This window comes from Aspergillus homomorphus (genome assembly GCF_003184865.1).
Source record: "Aspergillus homomorphus CBS 101889 unplaced genomic scaffold BO97scaffold_2, whole genome shotgun sequence".
Taxonomy (NCBI): Eukaryota; Fungi; Ascomycota; class Eurotiomycetes; order Eurotiales; family Aspergillaceae; genus Aspergillus; species Aspergillus homomorphus.
In genome coordinates, this window is record NW_020291888.1 from 334663 (window position 1) to 359674 (window position 25012).

The following is a 25012-nucleotide window of genomic DNA, read 5'->3' on the forward strand; positions in this document are numbered from 1 at the left end:
AGGTCAATAAAAACCACCTAGACCGAGTAGACCTACATCATTGAAGAACAGCCCACCTCGAGAAATAGACACAGAACACAAGCGAATAGGATCCATAGTCGAACTGGCGTCAGGATATGAAGGGAGCAAATGAACTACGCCCGCGGGATAATCCGAAGAAACTTGTATCCCCACCAAGCTAGCTCGACACCCTCAGAGCTGTCCCAATGTCTCTCGTGATCCAGGCTTGCAGAGCTGTGTGTTTAAAGGGGGCGGGATTCAAGAATAGGAGACAAAACCACTAGCTCATCTCCGCAATATCTATACAATCTTGTCGAATACCGAGATTTAGTCCAGTCCCAGAATGAGCATGCGGTTCACCACACAACCTGCGCAAGCGTCATTGACCATAGAAAGCGACTCCTCAAAACCGCGCTAAGACAAGAAGTTCCAAGTACCAGTGAGTGCCTCACCCAAGCGGTCTAAAAGCATATCCCGCACACGATTGTAAACTTCATCAACGTCAGTTGCACCGGGATAGTGTATCGCTACGTCACCCTCCCTACTACCGACAGGCTAGCCATCCTTACAGAACACCCTCACGATCACAACACATATGATAAACCAGGGTATATTTTTTTCTTTGGCCAAAGAAAAAAAAAAAGTATGTATAAGTGAATAGATAAGCCGGGTTTCGCCCGAACCCATGGGTTGTGGTTCAATTCCAGTAACAACCAGAATTTCCTCCCTCCCTAGCCATCAATCCACATCCCAAACAAGAGGCCGACTCACCCCTCACCAGGCGGCCCGTTATTCCCGGATCCACCGAAAAAGTACCCTTCCAGAATGTCATAATTGGCGTTTTCGCTCCAGTCATGCTGGAAGTCCATCGCCATGCCGAAGCCGAGGTCGATGCCTACGCTGTGGCCAACCCCGTGGCCCAGGGAGGGCATTGCCTGGAGATTGTCTTCGGGATTGTTGTTGTTGTTGTTGTTGTCGTCGGAGTTGCTGGGGACCTGGCCTTCTGCTGTGCCGGTGGGGTCGAAGTCTAGGAAATCGAGACTGATGGAGGTAGGGTGGTCTTGAGGGAGCGGGTAATGGGCGCCTGCGGCGTGGTTGGGGTTGTTGTTGCTGGCGCCGACGCTGTTGGGGGAGGCGCTCTGTTGCGGGGAGTTGGCGAAGTAATACTGCTGTTGTTGTTGTTGTTGTTGTTGCTGTGGATGCGGGTGCTGTTGGGTCTGTGGTGAGACGGGGTTGTCGTATGGGGAGGCGTAGTATTCGAGGGATGGGGTTCGTTGGGGATGGGGCCGGATAGAGGACCGATCCGAGGGGTAGTTGGATGCGGAAGGTTCGGGATAGTCGGGTCGAGGTCCTCGGTTTCCTGGTGCTGGTGCTGGTGCTGGGTAGGGCTGCATGGGTTTCCTGGGCCCGTTGTTGGGTCGGTCGGACACACCGGTATTATCGTTGAACAGATCCCCGAGATTCATGTCGAAACGCGGCAGTGGGCGCGGTGCTTGTCGTATAGATCCGCTGCCCTGTCGGCGGACGGGGGCTTGGACATGGCGAGCCCGTGGATCGACCGGATTGCCTCCGTATGCTCTAGTCTGGTTGACGTGGAGCGCGGCGGCCTGTCGCTGGGCGGCTTCTGCTTGGATGCGGCCAAGATCAACCTGAGATCCGAAGCCGGTGGTCGAAAGGCACATTTGTACGGTGGCTTTGCTCATTCGCTCGAAGGCATCTCGACATGCCTCTGCAGGCGGACATTTATGCATGAGATCCCCCAGAACGGACGTGGCAGCGAGGACGGTGAAATCGACCTCGTCAAGTGTCTGCAGAAAGTCAGGAAAATGCGAACAAGGGAATTAAGGAGAATATGGGTGCGTACCAAGCGGCTGCGAACCAGAACCGAGTGCCATATCGCATACAGGAAAGAAATACCTGGCACTTTCGTTAGTATCTGCCTACCGAGTGCCAACTCAACATCACTTACCCGCCATGAAAATATGGTGTGTAGCAAGATAAGTATAATTGACTAACCGCACCCGATGCATCTGGCGGTAGATTCGAATCACTTTCTGCCCAGCCTCGGCGACCTTGTAATAGATTTCATCCTCATCCTCCACCTCATCCACATTAGAGAACGACGGACTAGACACGTCTTCGGCAGGCATAATCTCGTCGGCTAGTTCTGCTGGAACTGTCAAGCTCTGCTGGTATAACATGATGACAGCCTGCCAGTAATTCAGCTCAAGGAACTCAACAGAAAATTGGACGCCTGTGTCTCGGCGGGTCGGCGCACTCTGCTGCCACTCTGCCAGCCGCCTATGAACGTCTTTGCGCCAGGAATGAAACGAGTCGAAGCCCTGAAGGAAGGGAGATACGATATCGGACCGGATGGGTCTTTTGACGGCATATGGAGACCGTTGTCTAAGGAATCGAGCTTGTTGGTGTTGGAGCACGTCCTGGATTTCCGACTGCAACACTCGCAGCTTGAAGTAATGGTGTGCTGCATGCTTATAACTTGGCGCGCCTTCAGGTGGCGTCACAATCCCTGACTTGGTGATATATTTGTCTTCGAATTCGCACGGAAACTCGGTACTGATGGACTGATCGCTGATACCGAACGGACGACCAACACAGCAACTGACCAAACGATCGAGGCTATATACACACCACCACAGACGACGACGGAGATCACGCACCCATTCGCGTCGCCCCAGTTCACGGGTATCGACTCGCGTCTTAGATTTATCCGTGCCCTTGCCCTGGGTGCGATTGATAGTTTCGTCTCCCGGTGCATCAATCTCCGTACCATCCTCATAATGCAAGCCGAGATCAACTGCCAGTCGCATTGCCACGCCCACGATATACCACAGCCCAGGAGCCACAGGTCGCAGTAGAGCAAAGCTAGCAAGAAGCAGCACCGCTTGCAATTCCTCCAAAGCCCCCGACCCGTCTCCCGAGGCAGTATTTCCCAGAAATGACTCGAGGTGAATGATCGCAGATGCGTGGTACTCTTCCGGTTGATGTTGATGGCTCGATAGTCGAGGCCTCTTAGAGCTAGAGGATGTGGGCGAGTTTTCCCGATTGTCTCTTTTCACGTCGCCTGCTGGCTTATCCTCAAAGATGATTCCCGCACCTATCGCGAACACAATATTGAGGGTGTAAAGACTGCGCGGAGAGCGGCTCTTCTCATCGACTGCATACGTCCGATCGAGCATCTCCATGAAGTCGGCCCGATGAAGAATGGGTATCTGCGCGTTTGCATGCTCAAAATAGAGATTGACCAGCCTTTCAGCCAGGTCCCGATCCGGAAATGCCGCACACTTCATAGTCGGCCTCGTCTGTAAACCGAAGAAGGAGTCTCGCATTGTGCTGCCGCCAGTCCCCGTGGCACTGTGCGGTAGGCGTTCATTGGGGCGCATTGGCCCACGCTCGGCCACATTTCCCGACACGGAGCTTTTGACGGCAGCGAAGACCACACGCGCGAAGGAAATTCCGGATGTTGAGCCAAGATATCGTGGATCGGAAGTCCCCTGTACTGACACCATGCCTATATTCGACACGAGATTATGTATTCGCCAATTGTCCTCTTTGTTGGCATCCTGATTTCTTTCCAGTTCCTGTCCGCTCGAACCATCCCTGTCCTGTCTCGAGACCCAGGTTTCCTTCTCCTTTTTCACCCCCTTGTCAGTTCCGTCCGCAGTGGGCTCTTCAGCTGCAGAAGCTGGGCCCTCGGAGGCCGCGGTCGGTGCCTGAGGCGCATCAAGTCTCGCCTCAACTTTCACGGCTTCTTCTTCATCGAATGCAACCGGCTCCTTGTACTCGATTTTATTGTCCATCAACAGCTTCTCCAAGTAAGCCACACGAGCCTCGAGGAAGTAAACATAGCTGCGAGGGATCTCACGTTTCGTGATGGGGTCGTACCCGACGCAGCGGACGCCGGCCTTCTCGCAGGATTGACATCGGGGAAGTCGCTGGTCGCAACGGTTCTTTCGCAGACGACACCGATTGCAGGCGGATACATTGCGGAAAGAAGAGGAGTTGGAGGCTAAGGAGGACGCGATGGGTTTTGCGGGGGTGGGCGCATCACGGGCGGCCTGCTGCTGAGACTGCGCCGGAGACTCCGCAGGCATTGAGGACGTATCGGTGGCCGAATGCGGTCTTTTCCTCCCCGAGGAGGTCGGTGAGGGGGGAGAGGCGGGGTTCAGCATAATGGGAGAGGCACGGCGAAAGGAGGCGCAGTTGTGCGAGCATGTCTTGAGGATGGATTGCTAGAGATATCGGTCACGCGAGAAGGATAGATAACAGAGAGCCCAAGTCCTGAAGACAATCGAGTATTCATGGTAGAATCATGCGCTGACTCCTGCTCTATCTCGTCGATCGAATGACTCTCCTCAATCGACACGAATGAGATGCAGGCGGTTTGGTTTCGGGTCGCCAGTATGGTATCGTGACGGCGACTTATTCGGTCGGTTATTATTCGGAAGGCAAGGCACAGTCGCAGCCCATGACGCAGGCGGTATTTTCGCACCACGAGCGCTCTGAAATCGGGCGGGTAATATGTTGCGCGAAGGATCGGCGTAGATCAGGGGGATTCTTGTGAAGGACGCACGAAGACAGCGCGGGAAGAAAAAGAAAAAGACAAGCAAGCGCCGAGGTTGAGATAGGGCAAAACCTGGTGGAGATATTGGTGGAGGATAAGTCTGGGTCCGGGAGTCTAGTTCTGTGAGCGGGAGAAATTCATGTCAGCACTCACTGGTTCGTGCTAATCTAACTTGGTTAAGCCCATGACTGACTGAGGGCGAGCCGATGAGGGGATTCCGCTGACAAAGAACGAATTGATGGTGGCCCTGCTTGAAGTAAGCATTATTATTCAATCAGTTGCACATATATGTTGATATATAACTTGAAGTATATACCTCTTTCAGCAATTCGAGTCAAATAAGAAATCAAAGGATTTGTGCCAGAGTATGTATAGGATAGATGGTTGAAAGATGCCGAGGTGATTCTCCTGGTTGTGCTTCGGTACCTGTCACGTGATATATCGACTCCCCAGCCGAGGTCTGATTGGTTACTGATATGCCCGAGGTCCCATAATATGCCCCATCACCACAGCCGTCATGTATCCATATCCAAGCCTCCTTTGTTCTTCTCTAGACTACGACCCTAGAGGGTTCAAAGGACTAGATAGATCGTTAAGTCTGTGTTCTGTACTGGCTATAGAGCCCAGCACATGTGGATCTCATTTCTCCAGCGGAGACCTGTTCCTAGGACACCAGGAACTAACCGAAACGAAGGCTCTTCCCCAGGTGACACTACTAGGCACAACCTTGAATCATATTGTACCTTATCTAATCACAGTCCTGGGATAGATCGGCTATGCTTGCTTACTCAAAACAGCAACAGGAGACATGAGGGTTGATCGAGTGGAAGTTCGGAATAGCTTCAGCATGCCCCTGACTGAGGAAGCAGTCCAACAAGCAGAATCCAGCGGGTGATTCCATCACCCCTGGTCACCCGAGAGATCCGGGTGAAAAACTTTCCCCTCGTTTCTCCTGACGCCTAACCAACTCATCAACCCCCACGGACATACACAGACCAGATGTGTCGTGATCTCAGTATAGTAGGTATGAGACTAGGTATGTGAGAAGAGGGGCACTCACGGCGGGGCTCGGCCGGCTGATCCCCCTCTCTGCAAGCCCCGCACCACACTACCAGATGACGTGAACGCACGGCGACAGCGTGGTCGACCAGACCACTGCATCAACGTGCGTGAGGCTTGGCCGACTTTGCCGCTGAAGGAGAGGGGAAGACCAGGTCGCATTGGACAGGACTGTCAGAGAGCCTACGATGGGAACCCCACGGCCGGGCAAATGGGAGGGGTAAGAGAAAAGCACCATGGCAAGCGCGGCTACTAGCGCTCACTTTGCTCGTTCCAAACTACAGCAAATTACACCAGTGAGTAGAGGACGTAATCGGATCAAGCGAAGCAAAAGCAACTGGGTTTCATTTGCCTCGAAACAATCGGGATCGTGGAGTGAGAGATGCTCCCATCCTCACTCCAGCCCTTCCGCAATGGATTTCTCTTCTCTCAAACTCTTGAGTGGGATATAATAAGCGCAATAGCAGACAGTGAACGGAAAACACAAACAGCCTCTCCAATGCATGAAGTCATAGATGCCCAACGATGCCCATGCTAATGCCAACAGGAAACAAAAACAGAAAATGTGAAACAGACTCGCCAGCCCTCATGCTTTTGTTGCATAGTATGCACCCGGTCTATAAACTGCGCCATCAACCCATCTTGAATCATGGTCTAAAAAAGGAAAATACAGAAAAATAGAAAGAAAAAGGCAAGCCACCAACCACAATATCCACATGGTAAAACAGAGAAAGTTAAGCATGACGTATGAAGCCAACAGTCAAAATGGAAGAGGAAGAGAAAATTCAGGGGAATTGTGAGGAGCAGTGCGTAGAGATAATAAATGAGAATACGTAGGAGGCTTCAGGCGTCTACCTCGGACTTAAGAGGCTCAGCCACGAGTAATTGTGCCGACTCAACTTGAGGAGTGACGTCCAGCTCATCAATGCTCGTCCGCGCGGAAGAGAGCAATCTCCGCACCTCTTCGGGAGTACCATCCTCCTTACCGGCAATTAAAGAACCCCGCAGCACATTGCGATCCGTGGTCGTATCATCGGACTGGGCCTTCTTTTCCGCCTCGTTCTCTCGCTCAGACTCTTCCATCCAGAAACTCTCGAAGGCACCAACAACGCAGACAAGACCGCAAGCCCACCACGCCAGCACAGAGTATCCACTTTCGAGACCTCGCGAGTGCAACAAGCCGGTGATCGTTGGGCCAAACGCGCGACTCAAGCTGGCAGTGGAGGCTGCGGCACCATTGATAGACCCGAGCACCTTGGAGGACGGAGCAGCGTTGGCGAGCAAAATCGCCGTAGCGGGGAAGGCTATGACATGTAGTGTGATCTTGCTGATCAAAGCCATATAAGCCGCACCGAGCTGTAGCTTCTCCGGCAAGAGGATGAGGTAAGGGACCATGAAGTACAATGGCGGCCAGACCAGCAAGACGAAGCGGAAGACTCTGAGCGTGCCAAATCGACGAACAACGAATGGAAACAACCAAAGTTGCGCAATCATCGAGTATACCCCTTGCACCGCAAGCATAAATCCGATCTTCTTTGTCGCTAGCCCCAACCCTCCGGTGAACTTCAGGGGGAGCACGGCATCTTCGGTGGAAGTAGGGGTACTGAGGAAGACCGGCATGAGTTGGTCAAAGGAGACGCTGTGACTGATGACGATGTCAGTACCCAAAGGTGATCCAGAGGTAGATACCGGGATTAGACTTACTATGCGAGAATCCCGTAGGCGATGATGTTGAAGACTACTTGTTTCGTGAAAGCCTTGGGCTTCTGCCCTTTCATCTGCCCCTCAATGTCGTCATCTGTGGAGAGATCATCTGATTCCTTCATCGGACCCAAACGAGGGGAAGACTCAGCACTCCGGTACTCTGGGGGTGCAACATCGTCGTAGTCGAAGTAATCATCATCGGTAGTTGCCGCCTTGACTTCCAATCCCTCTGCAAGATTGACACGGGATCCCTTGAACTTATCGACGAGCCATTTGCCTAGCTCCAAACCCGGGTCGCGGCGATTTCTCTTCTCGGGATGGGTCTCCTCCAAGAACAACAAGCCGACGATGATACCGGAGGCGAGGACAACAACGCAGACCAAGTTGGGCAGCAGAAATGGGAAGTTGTCGAAAATGGTTCCGCGCTGGAAGAGCCAAGGGTAATTGTCGCAGGGCTGTGCCAGCGCACCACCCATGGCGGGTCCGATGATCGAACCTAAGCACCAGACGAAAGGCATGATGGAGTAGGCCCGAGGTTGGTGCTCCTTGACCGTGACAATCTCCGCAACGGTCGTTTGAAGGACTCCGATGTTACCATTCAGAAGACCTCCTAGGGCCCGGGCGACCATTGCAGTCGCCAGGTTGGGAGCGAATCCGAACACGATCATGCTGATGGCGGTGCCAATCAGACCCATGACCAAGACTGGCTTCCTGCCAATCCTGTCACTCATGCGACCCCAGAACATACCGGCGGAAAATTCGGCGAAAGTGAAGGCCGAAGTGATCATCCCCGCATACAGCGCAATCTTACGATCATTGTCTGTCACCTTGAACGATTCAACCATCTGATATACGTAGGGGAAGATGGACATGAATGCGATGGGCTCGCAAATGCGACATAGCGCTAATCAAGCCGTCAGTCATGACAATCTAGATATTCCCCAAGCGCAAGTTGCGCGGCAGGAAGAACAGAGAAACCCCAAAGAAAAAAACACAACGGAATAATAATAGGGGGATGGAAAAGGGGAAGGAAAGAGGGGGGGGGGGGAGAAACTGGGGAGGGGCAATGGAAAGAACCGAATGAATGGTCCGACAACAAACAATCCAGTACCTAGCTCATTTTCCGATAACTGTTGGGCGCAAAAGCAGAAAGCAAAAGGCCAAAAAAACATTGACGGAGACGTACCTAGCACGAATAGTTGCCGTACAGGGAAAGCGGACCAATCATCGGGGCGCTCGCCTTGCCGACGGCCTTGTAAACACGACGGGCGTTTAAACATCTTGTCGGAGGAACTGTCTCGTGCAATGCCAACCGCCACGGGGTGATAGGGTTATATCCACTTGCTATAACCTCGGATGCAATGAGAGCAGGTCTACTTGCGAGTTCGACTGGTCGAAAAGGAATGTGTCTTCGGTGCTGTAACCGAAGGGAGGGAATGCTGGGTATAGTTGTGATAAGATCGCTGGCTGCGTTGAAGAAAGGAGAGAGGTTGTTGGTCAAAGGGGGCTCAACATTTCCTCCCCCTGTCGCAAATTCAATGGTGAGATTCCCGTTCGTTTTTCTTTCTCTTCTGCTGGTCTTCCTTTTTGGTTCGGTGCTGGTCGAGTCCCGCGAAACGGCTAGGCTGTGTAACTGCAAGGGAATCCAATGACGCAAAAGTTTGATTCCAACAAACCGGTGGGTTGTTTCTGGAAATTGCTCAAAGGGCTGAAGAGAGAAGACAGAGAGATAGATCGGTGTATCTCAATTGAAAGAGATCTTCAGATTGACCGTCTAGACAGGACGTCGAAGGAGGTCAGATTGGCAGTGTAGTACTAGTAGGTACACTACTAGATTTTGTATATAGTCAACGGACGAATTGAGAACGAGGAGGGAAGACAGATGAATGGAGGTTGAGAGCAGTCAAAAGGTCTGTCAAAAGGAGAGGCAGGCCGGGCAGGGGAATTAAATGTAGTATTTGAAGTGGATAGCCTCCTGATATGTGATCAGGCGAAAGACTAAAAAGCGTCAACGGTTCAAGATAGAGTCCCTTTTCGGTTACAGCTGTACAAGAAGGATGCAGATGCAAGCGGGCAGCAAACAGCTGAGGATAGGAAGGATCCACTTTGAATTATTAATGACAGTATTTTTTTTTCTGTCTCTCAGGATCTTAATGCGGATTGAGTATTATTATAATTATTTTTGGGAATTTTCCCCCCATGCCTGACGCTATCATTTTCTCACTCATATTTTTTCCTAAAGTATGATGCAGGTGGGCTCCCCGGAAGGAGAGGGAACGAGAGATGGATCGGAGCCATCTGACACGGCGGTACGGGCAACAAGACTAGATACTGGGGTACCACATACTAGTTTAGCCCTCCGAGTTGACCGATGACAGAGAAAACAAAGTCAGAGAAAGAACCGGAATCTGGGAAAGAGTGGGACCAATCGCTGCATGGAAGAAAACGCAATCCATCCAAGGTACGGCTGTCCTGTACATCGATCCTCAGGTACTAACCTAGGGTTGCTCCTGCGTCCTGCTTGGGTACGTCGGATCAGGTGCAAGTGGGAGTAGTTGGAGTCAATACAATCCATACACATCAAAAACAGCCCGGTTACTTACTATCATGTAAGAGCGGTATGGGTTGGTCCATTTTCTGACGGAACAAAAAGAAAATGGAAGGGTGAGAGGAGAAACCCACTTCTCCATTTTATCAACTAATATTGGGGAGAAAAAAAAACCCATAAATCATCCTCGAATCACGTAAAACCGTCCTAAGGGAGAGGGGATCAGATTCAGATCGGAGCTGGATTTGTATTCATCGATCAAAAGCCTACTGCCAGACCACACTAGTCTACAAAAAGGGAAATCCAACAAGAAAACCAGAGGGGGGAAAAAAGAAAAAAATAATAATAGAAAAAAAAGGGTAGAGAAGGAGAACGGATTACAGCGAGGGAAGGGAAGAACTTTGATTTGGAAAAAGAAAAAGTGATGAATAAGAAAATCAAGTTTAAAAAATAGAAAAAGCATATGAGAGAGAGCAAAGGAGAATCAGCAAATTGCCCCATTCCAGAGCCGCCGCCGCAACAGATTGACCGGTAGAGCCGTAGTTAGAGGGCCCATGATGGACCTGAGCCCTGGGGCTCCGGGGAACAGTCAAAAAAGGTGTGTAGCTAAAAAGCGCGCTAAATTGGCCCGTAAGGCAATGATGATCGGCTTTCCAGAAGTCTGGTTTTAGTGTGACTTTAGTGAGATGATAGATCTAACAGCACCTCCTCCTCCAAGCCCGCACACTTGGAGTCATCCCGTCCTTCCCCCTCTCCCAGAAAGTCCCATGTCTCAACAAAGAGAGGTCAACTCAATTCTGGTGGCTAAGAGGAGGGGGAGGGAAACGCGACTGGAAAGTACTGTTGCGCCTCCCCTCTTATCGAACGAGGTCGAGTTCTGGAAGAATTAGCCTAGTGCCCACCCACTCTTATGCTTAATGGCCGACGAACAGGTAAAATACTAGTATGTAGGGGGTCACTTTGCGAATGTAAAAAAAAAAGGTACGTATCAAAATAGCTAAAGGCCACCGCCGACCAGACAAAGAACCACAATTATGACAACATTCAGCGAAAATCCGCTTCTTCAAGTACTCACGTATGATGCTTCCAGGATCGATGTCACTTGACCTGGAATGGGAAATTTAGCCAACAACCTAAGTTGCTGCGTGCCTGCACTGACGGAGCGATAACAAGCGGTGAATTTTATGGACTGCTGTTGACGAATGACACTAAGAGTGGAAGCAACCAAGAGCCGTTCTGTCGGGCCAAGGAAGGGCAGCATCAGAGATAGTTACGATCCGATCCAGGGTAGAGCCTACTGAGCAGAACAATAGGGGAAGAATGAGGGGTCCAGCCGAGGAAGTTATTGTGAGCAAACTTGGGGAGGAGAAGGGAATAAAGACAATTCGATTTGAATTGTTTCTATTCAGACTGGGTCTTCAATATGGAAGTTCGCATTACCATTTGCCGAAGTGGGCCACATACTTTGCGAATGGCGGCGAGCTTCACTCCTTACGGTGAGGAGGGACACTATTTCATTTCATCGCCCGGACCTGCAGTGGGTCGACAATGGGGGTTGATCGGGAAGAGGTAACAATTGATTGACATTTAGTGAGATTACCGGGGCTATGAGGATAGCGAAGCAATGCGGGAGAAGAACACTTTGCAACTGAAGGAGACTACATTACTACTAGGTAGGTCGACTCCGTTGTCTGCTAAATCCGTAAACTTCGGGCGCGAGTGATCTTGTCTCGGATGCGTAATTGTGCCTCATCTTCGCGGGAAAGCGCAAGTTGCAACAGCTGCCAGTTCTGCTTCCCCTGACTGAATTGGACCATCCTGCTATAGTTAATGGTCGCTCGGCTTCTTGAACAAATGCTCCGGAAGTTAAATGCGGTCCCCAGCTCCAGATAAAAACATCCGTGAAGTTAGCGTATATTGATCGGTAACAATACCGTACATGAAAGAAATTCCGGGGAAGTCAAGAGGGATGCCAGATGTTCAAGAGTGTGCCGGCGGAAACCATGGGAAAGAAAGATAAGGGCCAACATCCTAGAGTAGTATTGAAGAAGCGCGGCAGCATCGTTTCCGCCATGAATGTTGGTGCTTCGAGCGAAGCCGAATTATCATAACAAGTTTACCAGCAAATCTGAACAAGGGTAGACAACAAGCAAGTAGCACCATTCAGAGTTTCGAAAGAGCCGCCATTCTTTCATGCATAAACCACATTCTGAGCTGCCGGTCATTCAGTACTCTGCTAGCTGAAGAACGAATCTGCCTCAGGTTCCTTTGACGTCACCACATCACCCTGCCGCTAAACGACCAGCGCTCCTGATTATTCCCCAGCCGCTCGAATAACAGATGCAAAGACCTGAAACAGCGGGTAATGCGAAGGGAGGGGCGGGGGAAGGGTGAATGGGGAGGTTCCAGATACCTTATGATATGTATGTATGGAGCCAGCGATCCGGATACCTGTTTGTATCCAGTCAGTGATGCTTAGCAGGTCTCTTACGTGGCTGGCTACCTCAGTGGTGTGGTTCACTTTCCAGCGATAAGGTCCTAAGCTCTAGTGTCCCTCACTAGGCAGTATAGTAAGGAGCAAAGACAGACAGACCTTCTCACTATGAGAGTCTCGGTCAATTGCGGTTTCGTGCTGCAATCTCCAAAAAGTCGGTAAAAAGGAAAGGATGGTGAACCTAAAGCGCGTTCCCCAGGGACAAACAACACTAAGGACGGGTGGAAGTGGGAAGGACCAAGGCACTGGGATCTCAATTCCAGACGCTACTAGCCAAGACGTCCCCATACCAGGGCCAACGTATTTACCACCCTGTTACCGACACACGGTACCACGACAGCCCACCTTTTGCTGCAGCAGGGAAATAGTGCCATGCTGTAGATATCATAGTGCCTGACTGAGTTAGGTTAAGATCTGGAGCCACGCGAGCCAGATGAGGATCAGAAAGAAAAACAATGGAAGAGTTCAGACTTCAGAGCTGCAAGTAATTCTTTGACTACAATCACAGTATGTATCTGTGCATAGCAGTGGGGCTTTTATGATACAGACGATCGACTCTGAGCCTCCACCCTTTGCTCTCAGAGGAGCCGGGGAAAAGGATGTGATAGTGAGTGATACGGGCAATAAAGCTTTTTTCCCCTTTTTCTCTTTTTTATTCCCAATTCGCGAGGAAGAGCATTGCACGACGTCATTATGCTTGAACAGATAATGACAAGCAGCAAAGAGCCAGTCGGTGCTTAGAGGCCATGAAAGACAACCAGAAACTCGGGGCGCAACCCAATCAGAAGGTCAGAAGGACTCTGTGCCTCTGACCGCCGAATGGATTACTCTCCGGTCGACCGCTGCAGGCCAGTCTCAATGCTTGTCCTGTCAGAGGCCAGAAATTAGAAGGCGAGACTAAGGAGGTAGGTAGGTACCCTACAGAGTACCACGCGGAGAGATGCAACTTAAACTCTGACCCTGGAAGCTTTGAGAGCCTTCGAATACAGTTTCCAAAGCAAACAACTGAGGAAGCAGAGAGGCAGGTGATGTCTCCAAGAAAGCCTATGCGTAAAGACAGCACGCCGGAAATTGTGACTAGCACTACGGAGTATTACTACCTGGTACTATGGGAGGTACTCACGCCATCCGTAGATCACCAGCTCAATTGCTTGACGGTCGCTATGCTGACGTGCTTAAGAAAGAGCTCTCCTAGAATTGTATGCAAGCAATTGCATTCAGCGTAATGTATGTAATATGTACAGTGGGTGCCCCTTATCTTCCTTATTCCTGCAATCAAAAGCATTTGAGTACAACGGCCAACGACCTTGCGATCGATGATCTGGCGGTGTCAGCGTGACGTGCTTTCTGATATGCACACCGTTCATTGCCAGGGGAGAGATGGCTGGTGGACTGTCAGCGGGCCGTCGGCTTCTAGCTCGAATGACCACGATCGTGTCCATCTCGATAACCATTCGGACATTTCGGAAAGGAACAGGAAAATGGAGGGGAATGTCATCGCGACGCACCTCAGGAAGCTAGTCGGCCTGTATGTATTGTTGCTGATCATGTGAGCCTACTCCTTCAACGGTATGGAACATAAGTTTTCTGGGGTACGATTGGATCATCGGAGGAAGACCCTGAGACGTGCGGCATCAAACCTAGATCGCGGGGCGTGATGAAGACCTGTCTGGCCATTGATACCGCGGAATCGCAGACGGGATGATTTAGGAACAATGCGAGTGTGGTGCTGATGCTGACGCCGATGCGCTGCAGGCGCAGTGAATAGCAGGTATACTACCAGCAGTATACAGCAGTTACTGGGGGGAGGGGGTGAGAGCATTAGCCATAAACTGATATGGATAAGAGTCCGGAAGTAAGCGGTGAAGAGTGAAGAGGAGGGGCTTGCAGGCCACCGGCCGTCTTGGGTATCGCCGGGAGCTGATTGAGGACTACAACTGCATAAACTAGTTATCTCTTGTCCGAGGCGGGACAGGCAGCCTGCGTGCCAACGGTCGGTCTATTCTCTGTTTTTTCTCCCTTGCTGCTGTGTTTGTAATTTAACGCGAACAGTCTCCCTCATAGGTCAGCTGAGGTTGGTTTCGAGATTGGGCAGAAACCGGAATGCTGCTGCTGCTGCTGCTGCTGCTGCTGCTGCTGCTGTTCCTCGAGCCATGCCGGCCACAACCGTGTCCATGAGGGGCCCTTGTTCTTCTTGCAGGCAGGGCAGACCACCAACATACGGTGAGCCGGCCAACATTACCTGATCTGATACCCAGCCCACGAGACGGGGTAGTTGGCAAGCAATCTTCGGGAAGTGTTCTACCGCTCTGACAGCTGGGCCAAGATCCTCTCTTCATGCAAGGTAGCTTGATTGCTCCCGACTGATTGTCGCACTGGCGGGGCATTAGGCTGCCCCGCGGTACATGGCCGTGAGTGCGGTGTACAGAGGAGCGTCTGGTAGGAGCCAGGGCTGTTGAGTGAGAACCGCGACATCATCAGCCCATGGAAAAACACTAAACCTACTCTTAGTTTCCTCGACGCTTACCTTTCGCTTGCCTGCCCATGTTGGCTCGCTTGCTCGCTTGATTGCTCAGCGTGATCACCATTTCTGCCTATTCTTCTCTGTTTCTTCCGTCTGCCGCAGTGTTTCTCAGGATTACCGAGGAAGGATCTGCCCCTCATGCCCTCAAACGGCCTACGTATCTTCTCAACTCCGAGATGTTGTTTGGCCCGTTCTTCCTGCCTATCACCTACCCCTCGTGCTAATCTCCGATTCGCTTTAGATACTGTAACGGCCCTCCACCCCCTGAGGGGGCCAACAGTCTCGGAAACATCCATAGCCTTCTCTTTTCTGCTGATGCTACACTAATGTCGTGGTCACCCTTAGCAATGTTCTTTGCTCACCTCTTGGAATAATCGTCATCTCTGCCCAATGGGCCCGAAAGCCGTCGACACGGTTGTTGTACTAGGTATGATGTCCACTCAGCTGAAGTCAGCTTCAGAGAGACAAGCCACCCGCAGTGGATCGGATTATAGGCGCATTTCGCGCCCCAGAATGTCGGGTCCGCTGTCGAGGGTTAATGAGGCTAAGTAAGTCATGACGCCCACTATTCTGCATCCCACACGTCCACCTTCCACTAGCAGCGGGATCTTGTCCCCATGTACGAGTAAGTATGTATCTGATACGTACAGACTAACCAGTTCTTAGTCTCCTTCTACCGAGTTCCACTTGGCTCAATGACTCTTGTTCCCACCTCATCTCGCTTTGATTATGGAACCTCAGTTAGTTGATTGATTACAAGGATCCTACTTCATTGGTGAGGTGCAACCTACGTGAAGTCACCCAATATGTCAGTTGCCGTCTCATGTCGGTACTGTCGGGGTATGCGCGTATACTTCGTTTAGCATGTTTCAGGATACTTGTTAGGTAAGAACCCGCCCTCCCTTTCCGTGGAATCAACACCGGGCAAGGTATGGAGCAATGTGCACCTGGCATATGTATCGAATCCTTCTAGAAACCGCTATGGGACCCTCCCAGCGCCGCATGAGCGTCCTCGGTCATGCCACCGCCTTGACGTCCTGACCAGGTACCAAACTGCGAAGTAGGTAAAGATCGGTCGGTCGGTCGGTCAAGACCTGTTAGAACGGTTGTGGCGGGTCAATCGTTCGAGTTAACCTTGTTCATGCCTCGATCTTCCTTCGGCTAGGCTGTTTCTTGGAATTTGATGTCAATGACACTATCCTTATTATTGGAAACGTGGTTGGTAGTAGTCAAAATGCGAACATCCTCGGACACAGATAGTGAGTGGGCGTGCATGGGACAAAGGCAAGGCGGTCTGCTTATCAACCGGGTGAGTAGAGGTATGTACTGTACTTTGTAGTTCACCTTTAGTACGGTAAATATTCCCAGGCCATCTGGCCTTACTTCGTATCTCAACTGGCTACTCATATTCTCCCGTGGAAAATGCCCTTCCTTGGTTCTCAATGGTTGCTTTAATTATTAGGCAAGCATATTACGAGTACGAGGGACTCAAGGGAGCTATTCTAGCCAAACGGACACTGAGTGTGCTTCGGTTGCATCCATACTAAAACGGAGTACGGACTTTTTTTTCTGGATCGAACTCAAAGAAAGTGGGAATGAGAAAAAAAAGTCCCCAACCAAACTTAGCGGCGGGGAAGGAGAAAGGAGAAAAAAAAAAGGCCCACATGCCTGTACTTTTGCCTGAAGTATTTACAATGCAGCTACAAGTAATCCGTGGAGGCGATTACTAGATACACATCCTTTTGGAAAATAAAAAACCTGACAGATATACTAAGTACATACTTAGCACACGGCACATTAGTGTTATCGATTCCCAGGGGAAAGAAGTCCCGGAAGCCTTCGTACCTTGCTTTGGAACCATGGGTATTTCTTTCTGGAACCGGCTAGCCTTCCCCGGACCAATAATCATAAGTGAACGATCAGCCTGGATGGCAATGGATAGTTCTGTCTGATGTGAAACATTAAGACTTTAAAGAAGGGGGCAAAAAACTTCTTTATTATCCCGTCCCAGTTACGATGATCGGGAAATCTAGTTCACTATGTGTGATTCGCGTGACCTCATTCGTTGCGTCACAAGTTACACCATTCACACTCGCATTCAGTTATCGGCTGGATGGGCCTTTTTTTTCTTGCAATCACGCGGCACAGGAGGCGGAGGTAGAAGGTACAGACGAATCGTACCTAGTAATTAGTACTTTCAGCAGGTTCGAGTCTCGACTATATTCCTGCTAGGGCTAATCAGGGTCAAGCTGCAATACTTACTTACAGATTGACTGGATCGCAACGAGGTGAGTAGAGAGGGGCTGGGCAAAACTGATCCGAGTCCAAATCCTCCGTCTTTGGCCCCACATTTATCATTTTCATAGTTTGAGTGATAGGGTTGATGTATCGGGTTGGCGGACGGGGTATTGTTTTCGCTCCAGGCCAAACTCTGCGACTTACATCGCCATATATTACGAGTAAGTAGGGTTGGGTTGTGTGCTGTGGCGGGCGATTAATTGGCTTGATTCAGCGGTTTCTTCGTTTCTCCCACATAGCGAGTGGACAATATACGGCAAGGCATAGGGATTACCTCGTATATCAACCGCTACAAACACACCAGAACAAGGTTGTAATCAAGATTTCTGTTGATCCACGGACGATACAGAAGACTTGGTCCGAACGAAAAGCAAGAACTCAAAGAAAGCCCAATGTCCAAGTAAGATTCGTCAGTGTAGGACAGGCACCCGAGCATAACTGCTAGTATTGAGCGAGCCACCATGACTGAGACCTTCGGGCCTGGACACCGTGTAGTCCAGGTAAGCCACTTTAGCAAGCTAGGTCATACGTCAGGGTGTTCGGACTTGAGTCGACGACTGTAAGGACTAAAGACTAAGGACTAAGGCCAAAACGCATCGCACCCCACCCACCTGCCTTTTTCAAGCGCGCAGCCACAATCTCGATGGATATGAAATCCCTTGGGTGGCGAAGTTCGACTGCTTTTTCAGAAGGAAACGGAATGGGGGGACTTTCTGCTCGAACGGAAGTTGGGATCCGGTGCCGCGGCGACGGATAACGGATCGAGAAAGGATGGGTCTGTTCTCCAGGCCAAAAAAGAACCACCATCGCTCATCGAGTCATGACTGTTGATTGATCGACTTTAGTCTTTGAAATGTCTGCCTTCCCGCCATTTTTATTTTTCTTTTTTTATTTTATTTTCTCTTTACTTCTTGCGCACTAGTCTTGCTAGAGAATTTTTGCGTTTGGCCCCATTTTAGAACAATTTCCAGCTGGGTCTGCTTTTGATCATGTGAGCTGCAGGGGAAGCAAATCCTCCCCCTTCCGGCGGTACCAGGAACGCGATCCCATTCGCTCAGGCCCTTGAATTACACTGGAACCCCCACTGCGGAGCCTCAGGCCTGGTCGAACGGTGGCTGTCAATCAAGGAAGGCGGCCAAATGGACTGAGGGCATTGATGGGATGTATCATAATTATCGGGAGAGGGGGAAAGAAGAAAGAGGGGAAAGGGGATGAGGTGGGAAACAGTACTCAAACTAATCAGGACAAGCAGTGATCGCGAGGATCACGTACCCACCTGCTCTCAACGTGGGAGTTCCTAGCATACATCAGAAAAGCACATCAATCAAACGCATGTTAGATTCCTGGCAGGGATGTGAGTGTCCCTAAAATTCTAGCGTCCTCGTAGACCCCCCACCCCCCGGAAATCCTTGCTGGGCGTCGTAACACAGAGTGCGTACTTTGTGTCAGTCCATCAGTCCATCCACCTCAATTTGACCCCCGCGCCATGGAGAACCAAGAAAACAATCTGTTAAATTGCATGACGGCCGTACTACTGCAGCATCATTAACAGACTATAGACCAATGGCATTGTCATGTAAGTGGCTCTGTGTGAACGCCGACTCATCAACCACCATCTCTACACTTCACGTCCAGGGGCGATGGACCAGTGTCGCGTCTAGATTTGCTGTCGATCGGCTACTTGCTCCAAGATTGCGACGGTACATTTGATTGCTGCGCTTATTGCGGAGGGCCGCGGCCTTGATTTTGAGTATGAATTCCGATCCTCAACCCGGCTGCTGTTACCCGTATACCTCCAGGCTCCAGCTACGGTTCGGCTCCTTAGGCTCTTTGCCTCCAGGTCCCGCAAGCGAGGCGGGCAGGCAGTACGCCGACAGTACCCTTCCCCCCCCCCCCCCCCCCGGCGCCTCCTCCAGCCATGAGCCCGAGGGACTGGGTTAATCTAAGAACTGCGTACATGCAGACGTGTATGTACATCCATCTGTATGTACACCATACTGGAAGTTTCATTGTTCGCCTTGTTTGTCGGGCCATCGCCTAATGTATCGGCCCACCGTGGCCCCTTCTGAAGCATCTGCTAGGCTTTGGCTGTCCATGTCTGACGCCTTCGGTGTTCAGGGCATCGAGTTGCACAATTCCCGTTGCATACGGCACTTCAACAGCCGAGCCCACTTCTAGTACTGCCTTAATCAGACACCACCTGACTGCTATCGCGTCGCATGTCAGTGGTGCGACAGGTTATTGCTGCTTGACCGGGTATTTCTGCCTATACTCGTACTTTGGACCTTTTACCTATCCTGGTAACTCGTGGTCCATTCATGAAGCAGGCCCATGAAGAAACAGGCTATCGCGGACCATTGACGGGCCCGAGTCATCAGACAAGCACAGGATTCGGGCATTAGTCTCCCATACCAATTGGGTGGCAGACACCTTGCCTTACACTGAGAACAAAGCAAAGGGGAATCGAACTACGCGCTTCCGAGGCAAGTATGCACTTCAGGTTACAACGAGCGTCCAACGGTAGACTACTTGGATTGAAGTGATGAAAATGCTTGGAGCCCTCTGAATAAGGTATGATAGGGTTCCTGAACTTGGAAGCTCGGCCAGCTGGCTAAGGGCTCAGCTTCTGACACCGCCTACCTTAGAGAAGGGCTTGCCGAGCTCTAAGCCGGCTGCTAGTGATTTTATTGGCCCTGTCAGGGCGGTATGTGGAGACACAGACCACATCCCGCGGTTTCGTCTCAGGCTTTTTGAATCGCCTCCCCACCTGCAAGATCCAAGAAGACTCAAAGACAGTCACAAAAAAGAGAAAAAATGTATTCCGATGCGGGGAATCGAACCCCGAGCTGCTGTGTGAGAGACAGCGATGTTGACCATTACACCACATCGGAAATTGTTGAAATGAGTGCCTTAAAAATGCTTTACACCTTCTAGAGAACAATGCGAGGTCGTCACCGTTTAATCGGGGATTCCGGAGTATTCCCGTTTCTATCACACAACATCGCACCAATGCATCTGACAATTGACCCTGGTCAGGCGGTCCTAAGTGTGTATTGAGACCCTAAGTGTGCTGATGCCTTAGCAGAGCAACAAACATTTCCCTGACAAAGAGACCAGCCTAGTTTTCGCGAGTCGTCGTAACACATGCGGTCGCGATGCAGACGCAACCGCCTTCGTTTACGATCGGCCCAACACTCTTTTCCCTGGCAGGTTGACGTTCCCTATATCGATACTTGCACAGGCTGCTCCACCATCTGAGAGCCTGGGCTTTTGAGTCCGATGGTTCTAAAATAGACATCCCCACTTATGCTGGCTTGGGGGTTGTCGATCAGATACATATCGAACACACGTCAAATGATATATGACTGTCATCATTGATCGCTGAGTCAGTGTTAGTTAGTCCACTGACTAGCCGCTGCATACTAATGGAGCATCTGCATCTAGATTGGAGCCGAACAGCCAGTCTAGGCTCAAATCGGACAGAACGAGAAGCCGATCCCTCGGGGAACAGCCTAGACAAAAGTACCAGCTGCCAGATGAACAGAAGTCCGTCATCTTCAAAAGTGCCATTCTCCTTTTGGTTAGGCAAATACCTGGCCAGGAAGAGCTCATCCGGAAAACGGGGGCTGGCATCGAAAGAAGAGACTTGACTATACTCTCCCGTTTCGCGAGTCTGCTTATGATGATACATAGATTGATCGGTCGTCAACTGTCTTCGTGCATATACTGCAATCAGACATTGGCGGCTGATTTTTCCAGTTCTACGCATGTCATGTATAAATTCCTTGTTGAAAGGTGAAACGCAGGCTTAAACCTGGTCATGATGACATCCTGACACCCTCATTGTTTAGTATGGGCTCATGATAGGTCTGGGTCCTTGAAGGGGGAGAGGTCTTGCTGGATTGGCGGTATACACACATCTTCTTCCCCTCTCACCCCTTTTAAAATCCGTATGATGGATCCTCCTACTTTTCCTTCCCTATCACTTTCTCTCCCATACCCTCCTGACTCCCCCTCTGCACAAGGGTTTCCTTCTTATCTGCTGTTGTTTCTTTGTTGCGTCGCTCTAGGCTGCCTATTGGCTCCAATAAAATATGATACGTCCAACAGCGCGGCCCACTTGTCGCGCTCCACAATGTTATTGTCGCTGTTTTCAACTCTGGGGAACGGTCCAGATTCCAGGAAAAGACGATGAACTACCCTCACCTTATCTCCCCAACGAATGTGGGAATTCTCAAAGATCCCTACTGCCTCTGCAGCATACATGTGGCTTGGTTGCTATGGTGCCAGAAGGCCGGCCTGTCACAGGGCTCTATCGATTCTACAGAAATCCATCTTCTTGAAGAGGATTAACCAGGAGCGCCAGTTGCGCGCGCGCATTCCTACGTTTCCCTGATGTATTTAGAAACGGATTGTATCACTCAACAGGACCGCCTCGTAGTTGCTTGTTCAGATGTGCTGGCTGTCTACGAGGTATTGCCGGTGAAAAATACCGCTGGTTTCGGAAATAGGGCTTGTCCTTGTCGAACATCCGAAGCTGGTCCGGTAACCAAGGGCATTTGCTTCGTGTATTTCGTGCGTTTGCGATCAAATCTCAATGTGACCACCTAATTTCAGTTTCCGAAGAAGAACCCGCCGCTAACTTTCGTATTGAATGGCAACAGGCTTTTTCCATTCATGTACTTCGCGTGTTGACATTTCGGTACTTCTACTGCCCGGGAAGGGAGGAGGTGTTGTTCTGAAGTCCCGAGTGGTGGGTTGGATCGAGAATGAATGCCCTAGGTGAGAACTACAAGGTCGGTCATTTCTCATGATGAATTGACTGCGACTATCTGCTGCCGAGTCACGAATGAGCGATCTTCGACTTCTGCTGCTCTCCTCCACCCCAACAACTAGGCTGGAGGCATGCATACCATTGTCGCCCGGATGATGATTGCGATGGGAGGCCTCCTATGGCCACCAACACCACAGCGGCCACGGATTGCGCCTCGAATTCTTTCAGCAAGCAGGTGGCTGCATGAATGCCCTCCTCGAGACGGGGTGCGGCCGATTCATGCTATGCTGTCTCGCACAATCGGCTCCGATGGCGCCGCGCGAAGGGAGCTGACGCTCCCCTATCCCAGTGATCAAACAGGGGTCCTCGTGGCCTGGCTTTCCCTACCGTGGCGCTTCCGGGATTGGGATGATTGCATTCCTGCGGTGAAGAGAAGCCAGGGAGCAATGGTGAGTCTCGCTCTTGAGGCCGTGATGGCTAACTACTCTCACAGGGAGCAATGGGGGTTCCCAGGTTGTTCATTCTTTGAAATGTCTATGCAATTGGGATTCATGTCCGCCTCATAACTCGCAACATGTTAAGGCTGTAATGATGCTCTTGTAGGCAGACTGATGTCGGTTGAGTAGCATGCTATGAAGACTTGCTTCACCTTGCTTCTGTCTAGTAGCGGGGTGGGCTTTTCGTCTAGAAGACAGGGATTTGGTAGTGTTAGCTGTCATCATAATTCTCGCCTTCACTATCATTAAAAATATATCTCTGGAACCTAGTACTAGATTTCGTGCGCCAAGGATGACATACCGGTGAACGAGTCGCACTTGCAGTGCTATTAGCTCAGTTATAATTCCAATTAGACATAGATAAACTCTAGATCTCTGTCTAAATAAGGTTCCAACCATACACTCGAGTCAGTCTAGCTATTCTGCCATAAAGAAGGAGCGTCGAGGGCGGAGGAAAGCGGCAGACCTTATCGTCACGTGCCGATAACAGACACATGACCAACAGTTTTCCTGCATGCGATACTGAAGTCATAGACAGCGACCGGCTTCCATCCCCGAGTGCACACCACAGAACCCGGGTGCTACTTCTTGAAAGCCAAGGAGAAGATGAGTATTGATTGATTGAATACTACTCACAGATAGAAGTGTGCATCGTTTGCTTTGATGATGAACGATACTCGATAATACCTTCCGAACGCACATCATGGCCGCTCAACGAACATGTTTCTTACGCTCTTTTCCACTCCTACGCTTTCAGCGGTCGGCCCGGTTACATAGAACACCCTTTGCACTAGCTCACGTGCCCAGGTGCTGCCAACGACACAATAGCACCGACGCCGAGGCGCAGCGACCTGCAAGCCAGGCAACCTTGCCCGACCAGCCCACAGAATCCTCCCATCTCAATCCCTTACCCGACGACTACTCGCGGTTCATATTCCAAGACAAGTGTCGCTCGACGATATGGTCGGGCTCCGGCGGAGACGGATGCGTCTCATTTCTTCGGGAGAAATATGTCGAAGAGGGCCCGCCGAACGGTGGCGACGGCGGTAGCGGTGGAAGCATCTACATCCAGGCCGTTGAAGGGCTGACCAGCTTACACAAACTCGCCCGGCGAGGGGTCATCAAGGCGGGTCGGGGCAGAAATGGACAGGGAAAGAGCAAGGGCGGCAAACGCGGCGAGGACGTACTCCTTCAGGTCCCTGTCGGTACGGTCGTACGTGAAGTCGATCGGTACGACCCAGTGACGGAGGAAGAAATACGCCAGCGGCACGAGCGCGCCATGGAGAACGAAGAACCGGAGGAGGGCCTCGGTATAACCTCGATTCGCCGCGATCGCTGGGTCCTGTACCCCGGAGCCAATCCGTCCGATTACCTGACTACGATGTTTCCGAAAAGTTCGCCGCGGCGACAGCATATCGCCTCGCTGGAGCCCAAAGCGCCCATCAACCTTGACCTCTCAAGCCATATGGATAAGCCGATGTTGCTCTCGGCAGGTGGTGTGGGAGGGATGGGTAACCCGCACTTCGCGCACCGTGCAATGAGCCGACCGAAATTTGCGTCTAGAGGAGAAGGTGGCAAGCGCCTGGAGCTTGAATTCGAACTCAAGCTCCTTGCGGACGTCGGACTCGTTGGGAAGCCTAATGCTGGAAAAAGCACCTTGCTTCGCTCATTGACCAACAGTCGCACACGGGTTGGTAATTGGGAATTCACGACGCTTGAACCAAACATCGGCACGGTTGTCATTGATAATCATAAGGGGAGACCTCTGGTCGAGTTGGAGGGCAGAAAACCACGGACCAACTTCACCATTGCCGATATCCCTGGTCTGGTCGAGGGCGCTCACCTTGATCGGGGCTTGGGACTGGGTTTCCTGCGCCATATCGAACGAGCTGGCATCCTTGCTTTCGTCGTCGATCTCAGCGTTGGTGATCCTATTCAAGGTCTCAAGAACCTATGGCTTGAGCTCGGTGAATTTCAACGGATGCGCGAAGCAGAGCATGCGCTGAAAGTTCAGGAAATGCTTGCATGGCCTCCACCAGTAGACGAGCTACCGGATTTCTTCTCCGAGGAAGAAGCGCCAGAACCTACTTACGTGGCTCCTAGCACTGCTAGCTCTACCGCGAAGCAAGAGCTTGATCCTCTCCCCGAGCTTAAAATGCCACCCATCCATACCAAGCCTTGGTTTGTCGTGGCCACAAAAGCGGATCTTCCAGAAACCCAGGAGCAGTTTCAAGCGTTGCGGAGATATCTCGCAGCTGTTGAGAAGGGAGAAGCCGATCATCCGGGAGGCTTGCAGGAAGGGTGGAAAGAGAGAATCTGCGCTGTCCCTGTCAGCGCCATCAACGGTGAAGGCGTTGCTCGTATTCCCCGATTAGTGATGGAATTATTGGGTTGATTGTTAGGTGCACGTTGGTGCCGATGTAAAGTATAGCATGCCAACCGGCCGAAGCCATGTAAATATAGCATCAGTTGTGAATGAAAACATCTCTTTGTCAAATGTCCTCGACCCATACTTGCGGTCAAAAAATC

At 51.0% G+C, this 25012-nt stretch overlaps 3 protein-coding genes and 1 non-coding gene across 4 annotated transcripts; 1 reads left to right on the forward strand and 3 right to left on the reverse strand.

Moving 5' to 3' along the window:
• Positions 1-655: 655 nt before the first annotated feature.
• Positions 656-4644, reverse strand: BO97DRAFT_439718 (Zn(II)2Cys6 transcription factor). The gene is made up of 3 exons (XM_025698005.1): positions 1970-4644; positions 1865-1917; positions 656-1808 (listed from the first exon to the last, which is right to left on the reverse strand). Exons 1-3 carry the CDS (start codon positions 4191-4193, stop codon positions 768-770), a joined length of 3318 nt encoding a protein of 1105 aa, XP_025555905.1. The 5' UTR covers positions 4194-4644; the 3' UTR covers positions 656-767.
• Positions 4645-6085: 1441 nt separating this feature from the next.
• BO97DRAFT_474782 (MFS transporter) lies at positions 6086-8628 on the reverse strand (the record flags this gene model as incomplete). Its single annotated transcript, XM_025700352.1, has 3 exons — positions 6086-7289; positions 7349-8252; positions 8535-8628. The coding sequence occupies 3 exons, from the start codon at positions 8626-8628 to the stop codon at positions 6488-6490; spliced, it is 1800 nt and encodes a 599-aa protein (XP_025555906.1). The 3' UTR covers positions 6086-6487.
• An 11403-nt stretch (positions 8629-20031) lies between these two features.
• On the reverse strand, positions 20032-20103 carry BO97DRAFT_t40. The gene has a single exon. It is a non-coding gene; the product is annotated as a tRNA-Glu (tRNA).
• A 2931-nt stretch (positions 20104-23034) lies between these two features.
• BO97DRAFT_402401 (GTP-binding protein Obg) lies at positions 23035-24961 on the forward strand. The gene has a single exon (XM_025694493.1). The coding sequence runs from the start codon at positions 23187-23189 to the stop codon at positions 24876-24878; it is 1692 nt and encodes a 563-aa protein (XP_025555907.1). The 5' UTR covers positions 23035-23186; the 3' UTR covers positions 24879-24961.
• The last annotated feature ends 51 nt before the right edge of the window (positions 24962-25012 follow it).